This window comes from Tachysurus vachellii, chromosome 21 (assembly GCF_030014155.1).
Source record: "Tachysurus vachellii isolate PV-2020 chromosome 21, HZAU_Pvac_v1, whole genome shotgun sequence".
Taxonomy (NCBI): Eukaryota; Metazoa; Chordata; class Actinopteri; order Siluriformes; family Bagridae; genus Tachysurus; species Tachysurus vachellii.
This window is the reverse complement of record NC_083480.1, coordinates 11,327,100-11,348,745: the sequence shown is the minus strand read 5'-3', so window position 1 is coordinate 11,348,745 and position 21,646 is coordinate 11,327,100. Positions and strand designations below refer to the sequence as shown.

Genomic DNA, 21,646 nt, shown 5'->3' with positions numbered 1-21,646 from the left:
TAGTATGGGATAAATCATTTCAGACCATTTCCACTTTCAGTGTGAAATCACAACATATAAAAATTAAGTGACAAACTGTTTTTGGGGGTAAAGGGGAACACCCATCAATAACCTAGTTGTATACGTGTCCACACCCCTAAACTTACAGTTTTCTTAAACACCGTTTGGTTTATTTACACCACAGACTTTTTTGTCTTTCTGTGTGGCACATCCTGACTTGGCAATATTTTCCAATTTATTATTCCTATTTAGTTTTTACTTTTGAACAAGAGATTGAGTGTGAATTATTAATTATAAATAATATGTACACATGCAGGGGGGGCACGGTGGCTTAGTGGCGTTCGCCTCACACCTCCAGGGTCGGGGTTCGATTCCCGCCTCCACCTTGTGTGTGTGGAGTTTGCATGTTCTCCCCGTGCCTCGGGGGTTTCCTCCGGGTACTCCGGTTTCCTCCCCCGGTCCAAAGACATGCATGGTAGGTTGATTGGCATCTCTGGAAAATTGTCCGTAGTGTGTGATTGGGTGACTGAATGAGAGTGTGTGTGTGTGTGCCCTGCGATGGGTTGGCACTCCATCCAGGGTGTATCCTGCCTTGATGCCCGATGACGCCTGAGATAGGCACAGGCTCCTCGTGACCCGAGGTAGTTCGGATAAGTGGTAGAAGATGAATGAATGAATGAATGTACACATGCAATCAAGATATTGTAACTTTTTATTTTTACTATTTTCTGTTAAATGTTTTTGATTGTTTTTCCTTCAATTTCACTTAATGTGGATCCTCATGACAAAAAAAAGGTGCTTTGTGAGTGAAAATGTCATTAATATAGCTGTATGTGTCCAACAATATATAGTTAAAACTTCATTGTACACATTGACGTGAACCTTCACTGAACCCAATGTTTAAATAAATGGATTATGTTCAATAAATAAATCTGTAGTGAGGGAGATAATTTATTATTAGTAGTAGTATTATATTAATATTGTTGATATTATTATTAAAGAGGTCTCTAGTTGTAAAACGTGAAAATGCTGTTCTATTTCAAACCACAAGATGGTAGTAGTAGCTTTAGACCTACTAAAATCAGTAATATGACTCAACGATTAATTGTTTGCCCACCTAACCATCAACCACTAAGCCACTGAGGCCCCCATCAAGTACCAAGTAAAGTTTACTCTAATCCAAGTCATATTTATATATTACTGTATATATATATATATATATACAGTAATATATAAATATATATATATATATATATATATATACGTATATATACAGTATATATATATATATATATATATATATATAACAAGGAAATAGACTTTTAGTTACAGTTTAGTTTCATAGTTAGATGCTTCTAAGACATGTGTTCCTTGAGTACTCATGTAATTCATGCATTCATGCATACAATATTATACAATACATATTTTATTATTATATATGCATACTGCATATTTTACATGCTGCATTGAGTCGTCATCTTTATTATACTAGATATTGCATTTCTAACATTTACACACCTTCAGTGATAAGTCCTTTTACCCTGTGGGTGAAATCTGAAGATATGACAGCCAGAACATTTGCATTCTTGTGCTTCATATGCAAAAACAAAATGACTTAGAGCAGGGTTTGTTGAACACAGTGACTGATTGAGGACCTTATGAAAAATGTTATTGTGAAACAATTTCACTAGAGACTAGAGTCATTTCTGTAATAGATAATAAATAATTGTTTTGTTCTGAGTTCCTTTGCTTTAACAACAAACCAAAGGGAAAGAGTTGAAGAGTTGAAGGTATTTGGTCAGATACATCCCAAATGGCTGTAATTATATTATTTAATTATCTAATTTGTAATAAATAGTAATGTTTTTTTTTTTTAAATAATGTTATGGAAAATTATATACATTTAAAAATCAGGTCATAATACTGAGATAATATATGAGAAATTACTTGGAAATGTGCTCTTTCTTAATTATTCTCAGAATGCTCATGCTTGGCTATTTTTATATATCCAGTAAGTTTATATTAGAATTCAACTCAGAGCTTCTTTTCAGATCCTTCCTGGGTTGTGTGTAAAAGCCAGGAAATCCAATAATGGGATATGGACCATAATAGATGGGGGAAATGTCTATTAGAAATTTCCAATTACTACTGAACATTATCATAGGCTAATTTGAAAAAGTTCATTTTTTGTTGTACTCTCATTTTATTTTTAGTCATTTAATTCATAAGCTATAAACTTCAGAAAGGTGCTGAGATTATATTTTAAGCCTGCTGTATCTTTTAAAGGTCCACATTTCTTTATATAGATTTTGCTGCACATGGCTTGGATGTTAGGCCGCTGCCATTTTGCTCTGCTTCATGTCTGCTTACAAAACCAGGCTTCCAATTGCTGTGCTGTAACAATGATTTGTAGGTTTTATAATTTTATGTCATTAACAGCCGTGTAATAAAGGTGTTTTCGACTGACTGCGGTCATTCATCTCTCTGCCTGAATCCAACTAGAGCTGTGTGTGTATTCTATATGAGAATACTCATTCTTTATTAAATAACCCACAGATTTCTTGAATGAGCTAGAAAAAAGAATACCATAAACTATACACACAAATATTCACTCAATATTAACTGTCACAATGTGTTAGCAGAAGAGACACCATGATTGTGTTTCATTATGTGTATTATGTTTGTTAAGTAAATGTTTTACACGTACATGCAGCATCTGTGATGCAATTCCTCGTGAAAGAGATTTGAATTTACAAACAATAGCATATTAGAACGAGCACATTAAGAAGGTATAAATCTGATTTCTTTTGCAGACTGTCGGAGCTAATAAAGCAACAAAGAATAAATGTTAATAAATCATAAATGTGGGGGGCACGGTGGCTTAGTGGTTAGCACGTTCGCCTCACACCTCCAGGGTCAGGGTTCGATTCCCGCCACCACCTTGTGTGTGTGGAGTTTGCATGTTCTCCCCGTGTCTCGGGGGTTTCCTCCGGGTACTCTGGTTTCCTCCCCCGGTCCAAAGACATGCATGGTAGGTTGATTGGCATCTCTGGAAAATTGTCCCTAGTGTGTGATTGCGTGTGTGTGTGTGTGTGTGTGTGTGTGTGCCCTGTGATGGGTTGGCACTCCGTCCAGGGTGTATCCTGCCTTGATGCCCAATGACGCCTGAGATAGGTACAGGCTCCCTGTGACCCGAGAATAGTTCGGATAAGCGGTAGAAGATGAATGAATGAATGTAATCATAAATGTCAAAGAGGATTAAAATAAACTAGACTAAAATGTATGTCAAATGTTTATTTAATTAAAATCCTCAAATTTATTGATTCCTGTTCATATCAAAATTAAATCAAATTCCATCTATATGTCCAAAGTGGCTTACAATATGGTTTAGGGGCTTGCAACCATAAAACTTTGTTAATGCAGTGATTTAAAATGACAACCTTCCATTCAGTAGGCCAAAGTCTTAACCACTGATCCACCACTTCAAAAAGGAATCATTACAAAAACAGATATTAACATCCAATTAGCTAGTTTAATAAAGTTTATTTCAATACTGTTCACAGTTTTTATTATTATTATGATTATTATTATTATTATTATGATTATTATTATGATTATTATTATTATTCTGATGATTCTGATGGTGCGAGGTGAAGTGAGAGGAGTAATTTGAGTTTTTGGCTTTGAGGTAAAAGGGAGCTTCTTCATTTTTGGCTTTGTAGGCAAGCATCAGTGTTTTGTTCACATTAGCGAGGAAAAGGACAGATGCGAGGAAAAGGACAGATGATTGTCCATGGTTACCGCAAAGTTGCAAGTTGTGACTGAACGGGAGATCAGATCATTGAGCAGGGATATTGCAAGATCATGACCTGGGGATGAATCACCTGGGATGATCAGCAGTTCAGTTTTGCTGGGATTGAGTTTCAACTGATGAGCCATCATCCACAATGATATGTCTCACAGACATGCTGAGATCCGAACAGAAGCTGTGAAATCTGAGGGAGGGAAGGGAACACGTTTGAGGAAATACCTTCAAGAGAGTGAGTATACAGGGAGAAAAGGAAAGGACCAAGTACTGAGCCTTGTGGGACACTGGCTGAGAGTCTGCATGGAGCAGATAACACTCCCCTCCAAAGAAAAGCAGGTTAAGGTATCATTTGTCATTTTTCTTTCTTTCTTTCTTTCTTTCTTTTTTTCTTTGTGTGAAAATCATCAGATGTTGCTACAGCTGTCGGGAACGTTGCTACCTTAGTGTGCTTTTCTTACTATTTAATTAGGCTGTTAGCTAGTTATGTGCCATATCACAAGATGCCCAAATCACGTCACACACACACACACACACACACACACACACACACACACACACATATATATATATATATATATATATATATATATATATATATATATATATATATACATACATACATACATACATATAAGAATAACAAATTAACAAATCAAATCATACCACCCCATTTCGATAAGGGAATCAAATGAATCAAATCAAGCACCTAAACGAATCGAATCAGTATTGAGTCACCATTAAATGCTCGCTCTCAATTTACATTGAAGGGCGGAAGAGCTTTCATCATTCTCTCTCCCTCTCTCTCTCCCTCTCTCCCTCTCCCTCCCTCTCTCACCCCCCCACAGCTTGACGGCGTGTTACATCGTGTGTGGACTTTCAGAAAACGAAGCATTTTTACCTCAGGGCTTACTCTCGAAGGTGAGCCCTAACAAACAGGACTTGTTTTCCTTCTCTTGCTAGCTGTGTAGATATTTTTTGACTTAAGGAGCTGGTTCGAATGCACTGAAGCTAAGCTTTAGCTGCTACCGGCTAATTTCCGTGTGTCAGGTCTCCTCATGAACACGGACATCATTTACAAAGGATTAAAACATTATTCGTGGCAAGTATAAAAGCTATAAGTTGTGATGTATCCGGCGGATATGTGAAGGAAGTCGGTAAGTGTCGGTATGGTCAATAAATGATCACACTTGAAGTATAAGGAGATAAGAGAGAACTTCATGTTAGCTAATATGAGTCCAGTTTGCTTTTGTTAGAACTTCCCCTGTCGTGTAGCGCTGGAGATGAGAGTAATAAATCAGCCAAGTATGTATAGTTTTGTTGTATATAAACTGCATAGACGTAGGTTACTACTATAAAAGTTAATCATAAACACAATGCAATAATATGAAGGAAAAGAAAATTATAACAAATCTCTCACCCAGTGGATTAAAGTAACTCCATTCATTTCTGAACACAAAGCAGGTTCCCTTTTCTTTTTGGTTAAAAGGGAAAAGTGTCTGAGTATTTAATATTTTAATCCGCCTGACATTTAATAAATAAGGAGGAACAATAAATGCACCTTAGAAGCTATTGTTTTAAATGCACACAGTGTTTTAATTGTCTGGTTAGAAAACCTAGATATCGGTGCTGTAGCTATAATGAGAAAAGAAGGATATTTGTATCCTTATTAATAATAATCTTTTTTTTTCACAAAACTTCACGTGTGGTGTTCAGTGCTTTAATTCACGTTTATGTTAAACTCTATAGATTTATCATGATGGCTTGTTTTTGTTAATAAACGTCTCTGATGATGCTGCTATGCAGAGATGCCAGTATTCACGGTTTCGCTGTAGAGTTTAAAGCTGTTTATCACTTGCTAGAGTAAATACATGAGAGCTGAAAATACTGCTTTCTATGACATGTTCACTTAGTCGGCATACTACAAAAAAAAATTCAGATCAAATTTGGGTGTAAAATGCAGATAAGTGTATGCAAATTTTTATTTTTTGAGACAACAGTCAAAGTACAGGTTGTGCATCCTAATTTCATCTTTTAAATAATAACAGCATGGAGTCGTTATTAAAATATTTATTAATGTCTGTTTTGAGATAGTGTTCCTACTCTTCCTAACTGTTTTTTTATTTGTTTTTTCTTTCTTTTTCTTTTTACAGATTTGACCCTGTGACAACATATGATGAGACTCACAAAATCCTGATTTTGTCATCTGGTATTACCCCCTCAGATATTTTTTCCCTTCTTCTTTCTTTTCTGCTCCTCTGTCCTCAACAGATTGTGTTCAAAGTAAAGTGATGGCTAAAGCAGTTGACACCGATTCAACCAACTCCATGCGTTTGAAGCAGGAGATCTCGCTCTTACATGGAGTCTGCCTAATTGTTGGCAATATGATTGGCTCGGGCATTTTTGTTTCGCCAAAGGGTGTGCTGGAGTACACAGGCTCCTACGGGTTCTCGCTGGTAGTTTGGGCTATAGGTGGCATCTTCTCTGTATTTGGTGCCCTCTGTTATGCTGAACTCGGCACCACAATCCGTAAGTCAGGTGCCAGCTATGCCTACATCCTGGAAGCCTTTGGTGGCCTCCTGGCGTTTGTTCGTCTGTGGACTTCGCTGATGATCGTGGAGCCGGCATGCCAGGCCGTCATCGCGCTTACTTTCTCCAACTACCTGGTGCAGCCGTTCTACCCGACCTGCACAGCCCCGTATTATGCCGTGCGACTCATCGCTGCTCTCATCATTGGTGAGTTTTATCATAGAGAGAATTTGTCTTTAGATACTCACAGTATATAAGATTTGAAGGTTTGTTATGGTCAGCTATGAAAGTCTAATTCATACTACTGAATGCTTCTCTAGAGAAACTCCCCACAATGCTGCTTGTTATAACTTTGTAGGGTTTAGATCAATTGCTGGATACAGAACTGCAAAATAATTCAGTTCTGGTTACATTAGAAAAATGCAGCATGGATGTTAAAAGCATTGCAGGTGACACATTTTTAAAGTATGGAAAAATATATGAGTCAAAGATAAGTTTTTTTTATTTTGTTTATTTATTTGACAGGATTTGTAAAATAAGTAATGATTAATTAAAATAGTAGTTTTTTGTGTATTTGTTCTTTCATAAAGGTGTATTAAAAGAGGAAAAAATGTTTTAATGTACAAAATGTTTTGTTCAGTTTATGGTTCAGTGTGTAGATGTATCCATATGTCTGTAGGTGTATATATTTTGAGGTGTTTGTCTAATTTACACAAGTTGTTTGGTGCATTGTGGAAAACCAGTGTAGTCATACAGGTTTATTTTCTTCTCTACAGGTAAAAATCAGTCAGCATAATCAACAACATAGTTTAGTGAAGATGATGCAGGTTTTTTGTGGGTTTTCTGATTTCTCCTCTCGTGCAGGCAGATTGGCTTACTGAAATTTGTACACACAAGAAGAAACTAGAAGTCTACTCAATACCAGGGTTTCCGCAGGGTCATAAAAAGTCATAAATTTAACAATAAGAATTTAAGGCCATAAAAAGACATAAAAACGTCCGGATTTTCCATACAAGGTCATGAAAAACATTTAGCCACGTCTTAAATTGATATGCTCGTCCATTAATTTGTTCTTCAATCAAAATGCGCTTGCGGCGGCAATGGCATTCATTTGTTTCGCCTGTTGTAGTTCTGTATGAGGAATCTGGGTGGTATCACACTGGTATCACAGCGTTCCAGAACTACAAGGTCCATGCGGCAGCATACAGACTTGTCGGAAGGACTTTCACAGAAACCCGCGTGAACTCCGAACATCCTGAATCATACTGAGTCACTGCTTAGTATAATTGAAATCATCCTGGCTACCACAATGGGAAAATGTACCTTTAACGATCTGTGGCTCGAAGACGGTGCGTTTAGTAGCTGGCTTAAGCCCGTCGCTAACAATCGGTATCAAGCCTATTGCACACAATGTTACATTACAATGTACAATGTTCCTGTGTTCTTGATACTCAAGAAACAGAAGGCGAAGGCTTCAGTTTCTTAATCTTAAGTAAGTAATAATAGAATTACTCTTTAAATAAAAAAACTTGTTACTTTCAATGAAAGTCAATAATAAAGACTTTTAAAAGGAATTTTAATGACTGAAGTTATTTATCGTAATTGGTGTAGGTCATAAATTCAAATCATAATGGTCATAAAAAGGTCTTAAAAAGTCTTAAATTTGACTGATTAAACCCTGCAGAAACCCTGCAATACATTTAGAGTTTGAGTTATTAAAATGTTTCTCTGGAATGTGGAATTTACAATTTCCACCGTCTTGCCAAGTTAACATATAAATATCAGGACGGTGCATGTTTGTAATTAAATTCCTGTCTTCCTGTTTATGTTACTGTTAGCTCCGACCTTTATAAAACGTCTCCTCTCTAGAGAATGAGAGTAAAAGGTGGTACTTCAACTTTTCATTGTGAATATATCATATTCTTTAGCCAATTTCTTCTAATCTGAATATGGCAACTTCTTCAAACTGCAATTAACTTTAGCATGATGTAGAAGGCTGGCATCTGTCATACTCGTTAGACCTGTGGCTACTGTCAGTCTTTTGAAGTTGAATTGTGTAATCTGTATTAATGCAAATATATTTTATTCTCTGGCCCTTTAGCTAACAGCCTAGCTACCAAGTACCAGTTTTTTGCTACTAAAACAACAAACCGAGCTCTGGGTTCAGAGATTTTACTACAGCATTCCCAAAAATGCTGTATTTCAATTTGTATATTTTATTTTATTATGAAAATTAGATGAAAACCCAACCTGTACAAAAAGAGTATTTGTATTTCTAAATTGTCAATTTTTGAAATTATATTACAGTATTCATACTGTTCTGTTGTCCAGCCTTACAGCTTCACATATGTTGCCAGAATATCCCATGTAGTATTTGGTTGTGTGGGTCGATCGACAAAATAATTTTAATAGAAATAGAACACATTAATATGGGGGGGCACGGTGGCTTAGTGGTTAGCACGTTCGCCTCACACCTCCAGGGTCGGGGTTCGATTCCCGCCTCCACCTTGTGTGTGTGGAGTTTGCATGTTCTCCCCGTGCCTCGGGGGTTTCCTCCGGGTACTCCGGTTTCCTCCCCCGGTCCAAAGACATGCATGGTAGGTTGATTGGCATCTCTGGAAAATTGTCCCTAGTGTGTGAGTGCGTGAGTGAATGAGAGTGTGTGTGTGCCCTGCGATGGGTTGGCACTCCGTCCAGGGTGTATCCTGCCTTGATGCCCAATGACGCCTGAGATAGGCACAGGCTCCCCGTGACCCGAGGTAGTTCGGATAAGCGGTAGAAGATGAATGAATGAATGAATGAATGAATGAATATAAGCCGGACAAATGAATACAGAGCTTAGATACTTTACATCAGTTCATGTGGTGACTCAACTTGAACTCGTTGGAAATGAAAATGTTGCAATGAAATCAAGTTATTACATTAAAATTTACATTACAGCATTTGGCAGACCGTATGTTGATATTTTGCTGATTTTCCCTCTCTGCAGCTCTGTTGACCTTTGTGAACTGTATGAAGGTGAAGTGGGGGGCCATCCTGCAGGTCATCTCTACTGTTGCAAAAGTGCTGGCTCTCATTGTCATCATCATTGCTGGTCTAGTCGTCCTGGCCCAAGGTAGTTTGAAATTCATATTTTGCCGTCTGCATTGTGATGTTTATTGTGTACTGAGAAACAGATTATTGTAGGTTAGTTTTCAGTAGCTGGGAGTTCAGAATGTGTGTTATGTTACAGGAAAGACAAAGAACTTTGAAGACTCTTTTAAGGACTCTAAACTGAATCCTGGAGACATGGCATTGGCTCTGTATGCTGCTTTATATTCATACTCTGGCTGGGACACTCTGAACTTTATTACTGAAGAGATCAAAAACCCAGAGAGGTCAGAACAGTCATGAGCACCGAACAATGAATGATAAAACATTTCCTTTCGCAGTCGTTACTCACGTGTCTATTTTTGTGATCCTTCACTAGAAACTTGCCACTGTCTATAGCCATATCTATGCCCATCGTCACAGTTATCTACCTCCTGACCAATGTGGCCTATTACGCAGTCTTGGATGCAGATACTGTGTTGCAGAGTGAGGCAGTAGCTGTGGTGAGTGTGGGCTTCCACATTTTTTTTTTACATCACTACTACAGCTTATAACAGGAAATATCAAGTGGCCATATCATTCTGTGTAGTGATTAAATGATGTGCAATTATGTGCAATTACTACGGACAAGGAGTATGTGCAAATTACTAGATTTTGACATTTCCTTGTACTAATCTCTTGTTTCACTTAACTTCAATTGCTTGTCATTGAATCTGTAATTAATGTGATCATTTAAACAACTTTAAAACTATAATTGTTAGACAGCATTAATTATGTATTCATAACTGAATGTTTTCTGAGATTCATGCAACACCAGGTTCAAAAAGAAACTCTTAGAACAATAAAAGTTAGTCCATCAAAGGCCTTAATGCATGTACATGCACACATCTGTATCCACACAGTCATTTACACCACGGGACAAGTTAACCTAGCTAGCACACCTACCTCATTGCCTCCTGAGTTTGAGGTAATGCTTGTTCCAAGGTTTTCCATGTGGTTTTCCATCTCCCAAATGCATACAGTACAGGTGGGAAGATTGTCCCAGTGCTAAAATGTTTCCAGGTATAACGTGTGTGCATGGTGCCATACAATGGCAAAGCACCCAGGATGAATTATCTTGCCTTGCAGTCAGTGTTCTGGGGATAAAGCATAATAAAGTGGTTACTGATGATGAATAAGTGCAACTGAAAGATGGTTTGGAAACCTTCCAAAGGAACCCACATTGAGCAAACTTCTGATGATGACGACTAAGGTAGAACATGTGAAACTTGTGCACAAATAGTAATCTGTGCTCAAGATCAAGGCAGGGACCCTGTGAGGTGACTATTCTAGCCATTGTGCCACTTATGTTTATTTTAAACTAAACTGAATATGTTGTTGTCTCATTACCAAAAGTAGTCATATCTTCAAAAGGATATTTACAAATACATGAGGAATACGGTTCATTGAGATCAGCTTGTAAAACCTGATCAAATGACCACACACACTGTCCTGGTCATTTAACCTCCTGGTTCCAGGAAGTCACAAAACAGCTCCTAATTGCCAATATCTGGTCAGGGTAATTTGAAACAGACGATTTTCATCTGCTGGTCAACTGATCGAGTTAGGTAGAGGAAGCCTCAGGCAGGAGACTCTCAGGAGATTCTGACTATTATTCCAAAACAGGAGATGAGGTACTCCGTTGCCTGGTAATGACCGTGTGGCACAAAACCAAAGCCTATTAGTCAATCTACCTCTTTGTTAATTTGTTGTTCTTTCTCCTTCTTTGGAAAACTTTTTAGAGACATATAAAAAAAAACATATACATATATATATATATATATATATATATATATATATATATATATATATATATATATATATATATATATATATATATATATATATATACAGTTGAGGCCAAAATTATTAGCCCCCCAGGAATTTTGGAACATTTTCCTAAAGATCTTTCCAATGTTTGCAGCATTGATAAAACTTGATATAATCAAACATTCGCCAGTGCTATTTAGTAGCTTTTGGTACATTTTGGAATATAAAATACATTTTTAGGCTTGCTTTATAATCAAATATAGTGAAAATGGGGTGGTCAAAAATATTAGCCCCTTGTGAATATTTGCTTTCAAAACACACCCAATTAATCAATCAGCTTTCAAAACACACCTAATTAATCAATTAGCTTTCAAACCACACCTGTGCAGTCAATTGGCTTCCTAACAACACCTGGGCATTCAATCAGCATTAAAGGACTCCAAGGAACAGGGCACTTGAACACATTATTGGGAGAGACTACTTTTACTCACCATGCCAAAGACAAAGGAAATCAGTCTTGAGCTCAGAAAGAAGATAGTGGAGGCTCATGATAAGGGGGAAGGCTATACTGCCATTTCCAAGCTTTTCACAGTGTCTAGAACCGCCGTACGTTGCATCATTGCCAAGTACAAGGAGACAAATTCTGTAAGAAACAAACCTGGGCGTGGTCGTAAGCGCAAGATTTCAAGAACCCTGGAGAGGAAAATAGTCAGAGATATCAGCAAGATGCCCCAGACATCTGCCAAGATGATTGTTGCTGACCTGGCCTCTTCTGGAGTTGATGTTTCAAGGAACACAGTTGTGAGGGCTCTTCATCGTGGTGGGCTTCAGGGCCATCGTCCCAGAAGAACCCCTTTACTCAAACAGCGGCACATCACAGCTAGACTGAGGTTTGCCCGTGAACATTTGAAAGGTAAAGATGAGTTTTGGGAGTCTGTGCTTTGGTCTGATGAGACTAAACTGGAACTGTTTGGGCACATGGATGTTGCTTATGTTTGGCGAAGAAAGGGTGAGGCCTTCAACCCTAAGAACACAGTTCCCACAGTTAAACATGGTGGTGGGAGCATCATGCTGTGGGGCTGTTTTGCAGCTTCAGGCACAGGGAGCCTTGTTCGGGTGCATGGCATCATGAAAAAAGAAAATTATGTTGACATTTTGAGGGATAATATGCAGAAATCTGCTCGTAGTCTAGCCTTAGGTCGTCGCTGGGTCTTCCAACAAGACAATGACCCAAAGCATACATCGAAATTGGTCCAACAGTTCCTGAAGGATACCAAAACAAAGGTCCTGGAGTGGCCCGTACAGAGCCCAGACCTCAATCCTATTGAGAATCTGTGGCGAGTGCTCAAAGTGAATGTCCATGCTCGGAAACCACGTAATTTGGACCAGCTGGAGCAATTTGCAATGGAAGAATGGGCTAAAATCCCTCAGGAAACCTGTGCCAACCTAGTAAAGAACTACTCTAAGAGGTTGTTGTCAGTTGTGGCTCAGAAAGGGTTCACTATTGACTATTAATGACCGGGGGCTAATAATTTTGGACGTTTCATTTTTGCCCTTTCTTGTTTCAACTCACTATTTCAATTAAATATCCTAATCAAACTTAGTGGAGATTTTGTCTTTGTTATTTTGGAAACAAACACACTATAAAACACTTGTTGTTAATGGTCATTTCCATGGAGAAATCTAGAGTTTTGTCTAATTTCATAAGGGGGCTAATAATTTTGGCCTCAACTGTATGAGTCGAAAGTAGACATATTGTTGTAGTTTCATAAATTGGTTTGTGTGAAGATTCTCATTGCCAGATTTTCTTTAGAAACGGGGAAGGTACCAATCTTATCTTGAGTATTACCGTAAACATATAAATAACTGCTCATAATGTTCCAGTTCTAATATGCCAATGCAATGAATTCAGTTTTGATTATATTTTGTATCTTTGCTTTGTTGTTTTTGGTTACATGACTGTAGAATATTTCAAAACAAATTTAAACTCTCTAAATTGAGATTTGGTGTGAAAAGTATATGTTGTCTATGTGCAGACATTTGCTGACAGTGTTCTTGGCTTTGCACGCTGGCTGATCCCCCTGTCTGTGGCCATCTCCTGCTACGGTGGTCTCAACTCCTCCATCATCGCTGCCTCCAGGTCAGTTATAACTGAATCAGGTGTACAGCAAACTCTAAAAGGTGGCGAATGACCATTCCATGACCACACTGTAGCTGTCCTACAATTTTTTAATAATCCTTGTGATTCTCCAGGAATAGGATGCTTTTAATGATTTCTTTGATTCCACAGACAATATGAGTATTTAATTTCTGAGTTTTAGATGATTAGTTTGCATGGGGTTTTATCATAATGTAACACTTTTACGATTGCAAACGTCTGTAAGTTCATTTCTCAGTGTTATCATTTTATTCCCTTCAGGTTATTCTTTGTGGGATCTCGGGAGGGTCACTTGCCCAACGCTTTGTCTATGATCCATGTGAAGCGCTACACGCCGATCCCGGCCTTGCTGTTCAATGTGAGATTTTAGTAAAAAAGAAAATTAAACAGTTATCCACAAGCATCTGTATTTTTAACACAGAGCTCTGTTTCTCCTTAGGGTGGCATGAGCTTGATTTACCTCCTTGTTCAAGATGTGTTCCAGCTTATTAATTATTTCAGCTTTAATTATTGGCTGTTCATTGGCCTGTCCATTGCCAGTCAGATCTACCTGCGCATAAAGGCTCCTGAGATGCCTCGCCCTGTGAAGGTAGAACCTCTATTTGTCTTCTGGGTTTACTGTGTGTTTAATAGACACTAACAGGAGTTTGTGTGTGTGTGTGTGTGTGTGTAGCTTAGCCTATTTTTCCCCATAGTGTACTGCTTGTGCTCCGTGTTTCTGGTGGTGGTGCCACTCTACAGTGACACTATAAACTCCCTGGTGGGCATCGGGGTGGCTCTCTCCGGCGTTCCATTCTACTACCTCTTTGTGTACCTGCCTCCCAGCTCCAGGCCTGCCTTCTTAGGCAGATTGTTTGGTATGTAAATTGCAGCAGGGTTGGTCAGGATGAATTTTAATAAGAGACTAGTCAGGTTTTTGTGACACACCTAATGTCTTTTTATTACAAGTCCTGGCTTTGTAGCTTATTAAAGCTGAGTGAAAAGCACATAATATCATAATTGGTATTTACTGTATCAAAGATCCTGTTCTATTCAGACTTTTCTATAATGTGCATGCAGTGTGGTTATAATAGTGACCTTTATAACATCAACCGTTTCCAAAGTCTTATGCAAGATGTCATTTCCAGTTCAATTTTGCTTTGCTCAGACTGACTTGTGTATCATGCTTCCAGAGCTCATTTTACTATTTTTGCTTGTACGTGATTTGTGCTGATGCAGTTTTTACATAGACCAAAAATTATTCTTAAAATTACTATAAGAATAGTGGAATCTTTTCTGAATACAACAAGCAATGTGAAGGCAAACAGGGAATGCGGAATCAGTAATAAAGCTGTGTGACCACCAAATCTGCTCTAATTACAATGCAGCCATTGAATTCTTATCCTTATAAGTATGATCAGAATTGTTTTAATTCCAGTATTGAGAGTCATGAATATCATACACCAATTTTCAAACAAATCTTTCTCTCTTCATTTAGATAAGATCTCACTGTTCACCCAGAAGTTGTGTTTCTGCTGTGTAGCAGACCCTGGCCTTGACCTCGACAATCCACCTGAAGGGGACAAATCAAAATGACCATAAACTAAAACTCTGCTTGTTTTTTCTGCTCCAGCCATGTCATTGAACTAGGATTTTACACATTTTTTATTTTTTATTTTTTTATCCAATTTTTGTATTTAATATATACAGCGGTTAGACCAAATGAATTTTAAAAAACTGTTTACTAAAGCAGAAAGGACACATGATGTGAAAGACATCAAATGCTTCTGGAATTACTTTCTGGTCCCTTTTATTTGTGAGTTTTGTGCCAAGAGAAAGTTTGCAGGAATGTGGTATTTCTGGTCAACTTAAAATAAAAATGGAGCTGCTTATTATTATCAAGCAGCATTTTCACCAGACTTTTACCTTGCTGGTTGTATGTTGTTGTTTTGTACACATTAAAAATAATAGCTTTTGTCTATAGTTTTGTTAATCACGTTCGTTCTTTGTGGTAAAATACTTTTATATACATTTTTTTCTGTCTGTCAAGGGTTTTCTTGTTAATAATGTTGACTTATGTGTCTGTTGTAATGTAATCTTGATCTAATGTGTGCTAGCCAAGTACACTGGCACAGGTAAATGAAGGATAGCTTTGATTGATAGCCAGACTAGATAGGGCTTTTTCTTACACCTAGTAATATATGCTGTAAGCGTTAATATATTCATTGATTTTATTTTATTTTTTCCTTTGTTTATTTTTACTGTTTACTTTTAGACCCATATACATTACAGCCCATGACATGACAAAAAACGTTACATGGATTATTTTTTCATGTCCTGTGACCTTTGCATAGGGAGACAACTTGTGCATAAAATGGAAACTTGCTAATCCCTATAACATTTTTGTAAGAATAGTGTATCCAGTCCTTTCCGGACATTTTCCTTTGGATGCTCAAGCTGTTTTAGTGTCTTTATAATTGTTCTTTTCATGCGCTGTCTTCTAAGAAAGTGGCAGAGCTGAGCACATTTGTTGTAGTTCAGGGCAGAATCTATGTCCAGACAGGAAAAACGCACACAGATACCTTAAGTTGGGAAATTAAGAATACCTGATGCAATATTTCAGCTCACAGAGGTTGTAAGGTAACAAAGAAGATATTTTGATTATATGTCTGTCACTTTATGGCACAAGGACACATTAATAGCTGTTTTAATGCTGGATTTCAGGATGTAGCCATCTAGTCTCAGGCTAAATCACAAGCTGGTTTATTGTTTGCCCTTGAATTTCTTGTTATTAGTGCAAAGCTTCAGATTAGGGTTCTGTTCCTAAAGAACAGTTTTCATTGCATCACATTCATTTCAGCATATAATAGGATTTAGGATCTTGTGATTATCAAAGCTGGGTGTGTTTATTCTTCAGCTGCAATCTTTGTTGTATTTGTTCTAGCACCAGCACACTTGAACCAAAAATGTTGTTGATTTTGGACCTTTCATGAAATGTTGTCTTTATAGACCTTTATAAACCAGGACATTTTATTATCTTCATTTTAAAACTTTAGGCATGTCAGTTAAAGAGACTTTTTGGAAGATGCCCTGAGATGCCCTGTTTTTACACCTTGTACTGTATAATTCACATGTTCCTTGTTCACAACTTGTTCACATGAATTTATTTTGTGATGTTACATGCTGTAACAACATACTGTATTATAAATGTATAACATTTATGGTTGGTTTACAGTACATTTGTTTCTGTCTGTGTCTGTATGAACATTTAAATGTGGTTAGGTGTGGGTGTGACTCTCCTGTCTTACCTATTTGCCATATGCTGGTTTTGTTCTTAATCATTTTGCATCTATGCATTCAGTTACTGCTGACTTTGTATTTTTCTGCCTGATTTTGTTTTCTGATTTTAAATTGTCTATACCAAATTAAAAAGGTGTTTTAAAATTGTAAATGCAACTTTGTACTTTCTGCAATGAACAGGAAAATCCTCTGGAGGGCGCTTCTGCGCTATTGGAGTACTTTTATTGTCTTTGTCGTTTCATGTCATTGACCTCGGTTTGATGCTTCTTTTTATGGGAAGATGTATTTTCTTGTTGTATTGTCAAAAGCCTTGCTCTTTTGGAATTGTAAGTAAATTTGTTTACTTCTTGTAGGCTTTATTTGGTCAAACTCTATCCCAGCAAAATTAAACTGCCGGTCATCCCAGGAGATTCATCCCCATGTCAGGATCTTGTGATCTTCCTGGATAACTTGCTGGTTCAGCCACTGCTCGCAGTCTTGGGGTAACTTATAATTTAACGCTCTCATGTCTGTATCGCTTTTACAATACCGGAACGTTTGGGCCATTTTTTATTTACACAGGCCCCTCAGGTGCATGTTCAGTCTCTTGTCATTTTGACAATGGACTTCTTAGTCTGCAACCTAATGTACCGTTATTGATATATTCAGTGATGGAGACTTCAAAGCACTTTTGTACATTGCCCTGGATAAGTTCATCTGCCAAATGCTGTAAATGTCTGAGCAGCTCTCCTGCGATCTACAACTAGTTTTAGCACTGTGAGTGTGTGTGTGTGTGTGTGAGAGAGAGAGAGAGAGAGAGAGAGAGAATGCTTCTTCTTTGTGACTCAATGGCATCATGTTACAGGGTGTGAGTGTGCATGTCCATCGTCCTGGCCGTGAATAGGCGCTCTTCGCTGGGCCACGGCAGCCTGTGGTTCACTGAACCGTATAGGGAGTTTGTTTCCCTGACTCATGCATAAAATATAGTGCTGAGGTAACCCAAACAGATCCAAGGATATAAGAGACAGCAACCAGAGCCACCATCGCTACGAAAAGAATCACTCTAGAGAAGTGTCTTCATTTTTCTGTCTTTTATACAAGACATGAAGTGTCCAGTTGTGCCTACAGTCGTGAGCTCAATTTGAAAAAGTGGTGACATTAAGGCAGACGTTAACTGGATGCGTTTCTGTGGATGGATGCTGGCTCGAGGCCATGGAACTGCCTCGACGGCTACGCTGGATCCACAACCGGCCCTGGAGGGCACGGGCCCATCGTCGGGCATTCAACAGTAAGATTGAGAGGAAAACGGGTTGGAAACCTTTACGGGTTTTCTTTAAATCCTTTCTGTTTGTTCTCTATAATGAGCAGAAGAGAGACGCTGATGGTCATGCTGAAACTTTGTAAATGGGCTATTATGCAGCAGCAATATTGTTCTAGTGTTACTGTAGTTGTAAGCCTTTCTATAAGCAGGATTTTGACTTCTTTAGACTATTTTGTAAACAATGAATTATATAACGGTTGTTTCAAAACTCTATGTATACTTGTGTATATTCTACCAGTATTTATATTATAAGTTTACTGGGTGTTTTCACTGGAGTGCTCCTTCAGCAATAAAAAGCAGGAGTGTGGGGGATCAGGTGCCGTTCAGATGCTGACATCCAGCTTTGTTTCTACATGATGAAATGACTTGGTGTCTGTTTCACGTCATTCTGGTTAGTCGCAGCCAATCAGAGGAGGCCTCGGCCAGTCGAGTTAATGCCAGAAATTTATACCCACTGGAGCACACAGGAAATGAATCTGTGCTGCACTAAGCAGTGATAAACCATTTAGTGAAAACAAACATTAACAGACTTTTAGTTCACAGGATTAATTGGTCTGAATATCTGATATATTGCAAATTTAATTGGAATAGAGTCATTGTAAAAAACTTTGATCCCTTCCTGTCATAGGCTAGGCTTCACGATCGGGCTTTAGAGAAGTAATTTGTCATTGTTCGAGTTGCCTTCTGCTTGCACTGAGAATTAAAATTGTAATGAAAACATTGATAAGTCTTCCCTTTCCCAGCAGCCATGTCTACCTTCTCTGTTGGAATTACAAGTACGAGATGACCGTTGATGATAAGTGGCTGCTCTGTTTTAGTTGTTAAGGGGTGGAGCAAATTTACCAGCTGGAAAAATAAATGTCTATAACAAAGAAACTATCCTGATCCATTGCACAGTACTAATCACTGATATTCATTAATTTATTCATCATAATTATATTAATCCTGATCAAAGCTGCAGTGTATCCAGTGCCAGAGCCTATCCCAGGAAAAGTGAGGCCGGTTATACCCAGGATGCCCCTTACTAATACTAATTTACCTAAATTTTAATCACGCGTGAGCAGTCAGCAACCCAAGCTCAAAGTTGAACCAGGGACATTAGAGACACCTTACATAATGCACCACTGTGTCAACCAGGATATTATTCATTTATTTTTAATTTTTAGTGTTTAGAAACATTTTTTTAAAAACTATAAACCAATGTTACACAGGATGAGCAAGCAGCAAAGTGTCAAGAACAGCATGGTGAAAAAATCACTGACGTAAAGAATGCAAGTGTAAAGAAACCGTAATGCTTGGGGAATCCATAATGAGGAATATGGATGTCCAGGACATGTTTTGTATCTTGGTGGACCCACAAGGATAGGAATATCTGAAGGAATATCTGTTTGGGGACATTTGCTTGGGCCCTACAGAAAAAAAAAAAAAAGATATGTGAACTCTAATGGGGGGGCACGGTGGCTTAGTGGTTAGCACGTTCGCCTCACACCTCCAGGGTTGGGGGTTCGATTCCCGCCTCCGCCTTGTGTGTGTGGAGTTTGCATGTTCTCCCCGTACCTCGGGGGTTTCCTCCGGGTACTCCGGTTTCCTCCCCCAGTCCAAAGACATGCATAGTAGGAAAATTGTCCGTAGTGTGTGATTGTGTGAGTGAATGAGAGTGTGTGTGTGCCCTGCGATGGGTTGGCACTCCGTCCAGGGTGTATCCTGCCTTGATGCCCGATGACGCCTGAGATAGGCACAGGCTCCCCGTGACCCGAGGTAGTTCGGATAAGCGATAGAAAATGAATGAATGAATGAATGAACTCGAATACTGACAGAATAGAGAAGCCCAGGAAAGAGAACACATCCAGCAGGTGTCTGTCTTTATTCATTTAAATGTAGAGAACAGTACGTCTACAATGTGTTCTCCTGTTGTTTAATATGATTCACTTAGACTGATTACTGAGGACTGGATTTGTCTACTCCTAAATGTGTGCTGATGATAAGGTTGTTTAGAAAATGACAGTTTTGATCACAATGTGCTTTAACCTGCTTGCGTATGCTTTCTTTCTTAACTCGTCCCTCACTCTGTTCTGTTCAGAGCCCTAATGGTTTGGTGTGAAACCACCATGGACACCCACATGTGTGTAAAATTAATCAGCAGTGTATTAAGTGGGACATGTAATGCTAATTATTCCTTAGCACTGAATCTTTCTACTCGAATGTCAAACTGAATTGGAGTCTGTATTTTCACAATCCTCCCACTCAGCGATGAAAACCTATTTTACATCTGACACAAAAGATTTAGCTGGAGCTCATCAGATGAATTTAAAACAGTCACTGACTGAGGCCCCACAACCCCTGAGCATGGCTAATTTGTTTTAGCCAAGAAAAAAAAAAACAACTCCTTCCATATTCCCTCACAACTGCTGATCAGAGAATGTTTAAACTGTATTGTCAGCCACAGACCTTACAGTTGCTTCCCACATGCTTTTCATTTCACTGTATTATTTTTATGTTATTTAGAAGCCAGATGGAAAGAATTTATTTTTGACCAATATTAACCCTAATTCTAGTTTGCTCTATAGTATATTTATTTTGCTAAAGTTTTCTAATGCCTGCAGCTGGTTGAATACTGAATTGCAAAATCCTCATTGCATCTTTTCACACATTTAGTTCATCTTCTTTCAATGGTCGGTCCCATCAGTTGTACATCTGCTGTACAGACAGAAATGCTTTGTTTCTTTGTGTATAAAGGAAGCGTGAAGGTCTCGGGTTGAATCCCAAACCACCCATATAAAAATAATTACTGGAGTATGAAGCACCACACATGCTTGGGGGCTTCTTTAATTTTAAAATCTTTCTTTATCTGGGTGACATGTGGATCTGGGTTGTCTGCTTTTTTTTTTTACAGATGTAGGGCAGAGTTTTCTTTTTCTTTCCAGCTGAACAAAAGGCAGTGTAAGGCTTGATCCACCCTGTCTAAGGTGAGTGAAGGATGAGGCCAAATTCTCTGCTGTCTTAACCTCCAACCTGGTAACCCCCATGACTTCCTTTGATAAAGAAGGATTATCAGAGCTCATGGCTGCCTTCTGCAATAAAAAATGCACTGAGACTTCGGCTTTGAACTTCACTAAACTCCCAAGTGGTGACTGGGAGACCAAAATGGTGTATTGATCTCAGAACATGCCTTTTTTTGTTGTCTAGTCCCTTACTTAGGTGCCTGAGTCCATCCTCAGAGAAATGTATAATTGGAGTGATTTGTTAGAAATTGATTACTTACCCCTTTGTACACCAGAAAAAGAAAGTACTCTACATAATTCTTTAGATTTTTACTACATAACAATTCTGGTATTAAGCGAGTGGAATAGTGGTGCTTCAGGTTTCTAGCTTTAATCCTGGGCATGGGTTACTCACTATGTGGGTTTTCTTTGCATATTCTTCTGCATGGATTTACTCCTGGTTCTCCATTTTCCTTCTTTCTCGAACACGTATGGCACTATACCGGAATCCCATCCAGAATATATATTGCAGCCTTACATCCAGTGCTTATGGCTTAGGCTCTGAATCCATCAAGGCGTTAACTATGCTAAAACAGTTAGTGAAAATGAATGATTGAAATCGTTGATAATCACATAATAGCTAAATTATAATAATTAATGTGAGTGATCTCAGTCAGTTACATCATGTAGCCATT

At 38.2% G+C, this 21,646-nt stretch overlaps 1 protein-coding gene across 2 annotated transcripts; it reads left to right on the top strand.

Annotated features, from left to right (window-relative positions):
- The first annotated feature begins 4,629 nt into the window (after nucleotides 1-4,629).
- On the top strand, nucleotides 4,630-16,821 carry si:dkeyp-120h9.1 (Y+L amino acid transporter 2-like). Of its 2 annotated transcripts, none has more exons than XM_060897660.1 (10): nucleotides 4,630-4,726; nucleotides 5,959-6,541; nucleotides 9,324-9,449; nucleotides 9,567-9,711; nucleotides 9,804-9,927; nucleotides 13,270-13,373; nucleotides 13,653-13,749; nucleotides 13,831-13,980; nucleotides 14,065-14,248; nucleotides 14,869-16,821. In XM_060897660.1, exons 2-10 carry the CDS (start codon nucleotides 6,097-6,099, stop codon nucleotides 14,964-14,966), a joined length of 1,473 nt encoding a protein of 490 aa, XP_060753643.1. In that variant the 5' UTR covers nucleotides 4,630-4,726; nucleotides 5,959-6,096; the 3' UTR covers nucleotides 14,967-16,821. The 2 variants fall into 2 exon arrangements, with proteins under 2 accessions (XP_060753643.1, XP_060753642.1); XM_060897659.1 differs by lacking the exon at nucleotides 4,630-4,726 and adding an exon at nucleotides 4,735-4,962.
- The last annotated feature ends 4,825 nt before the right edge of the window (nucleotides 16,822-21,646 follow it).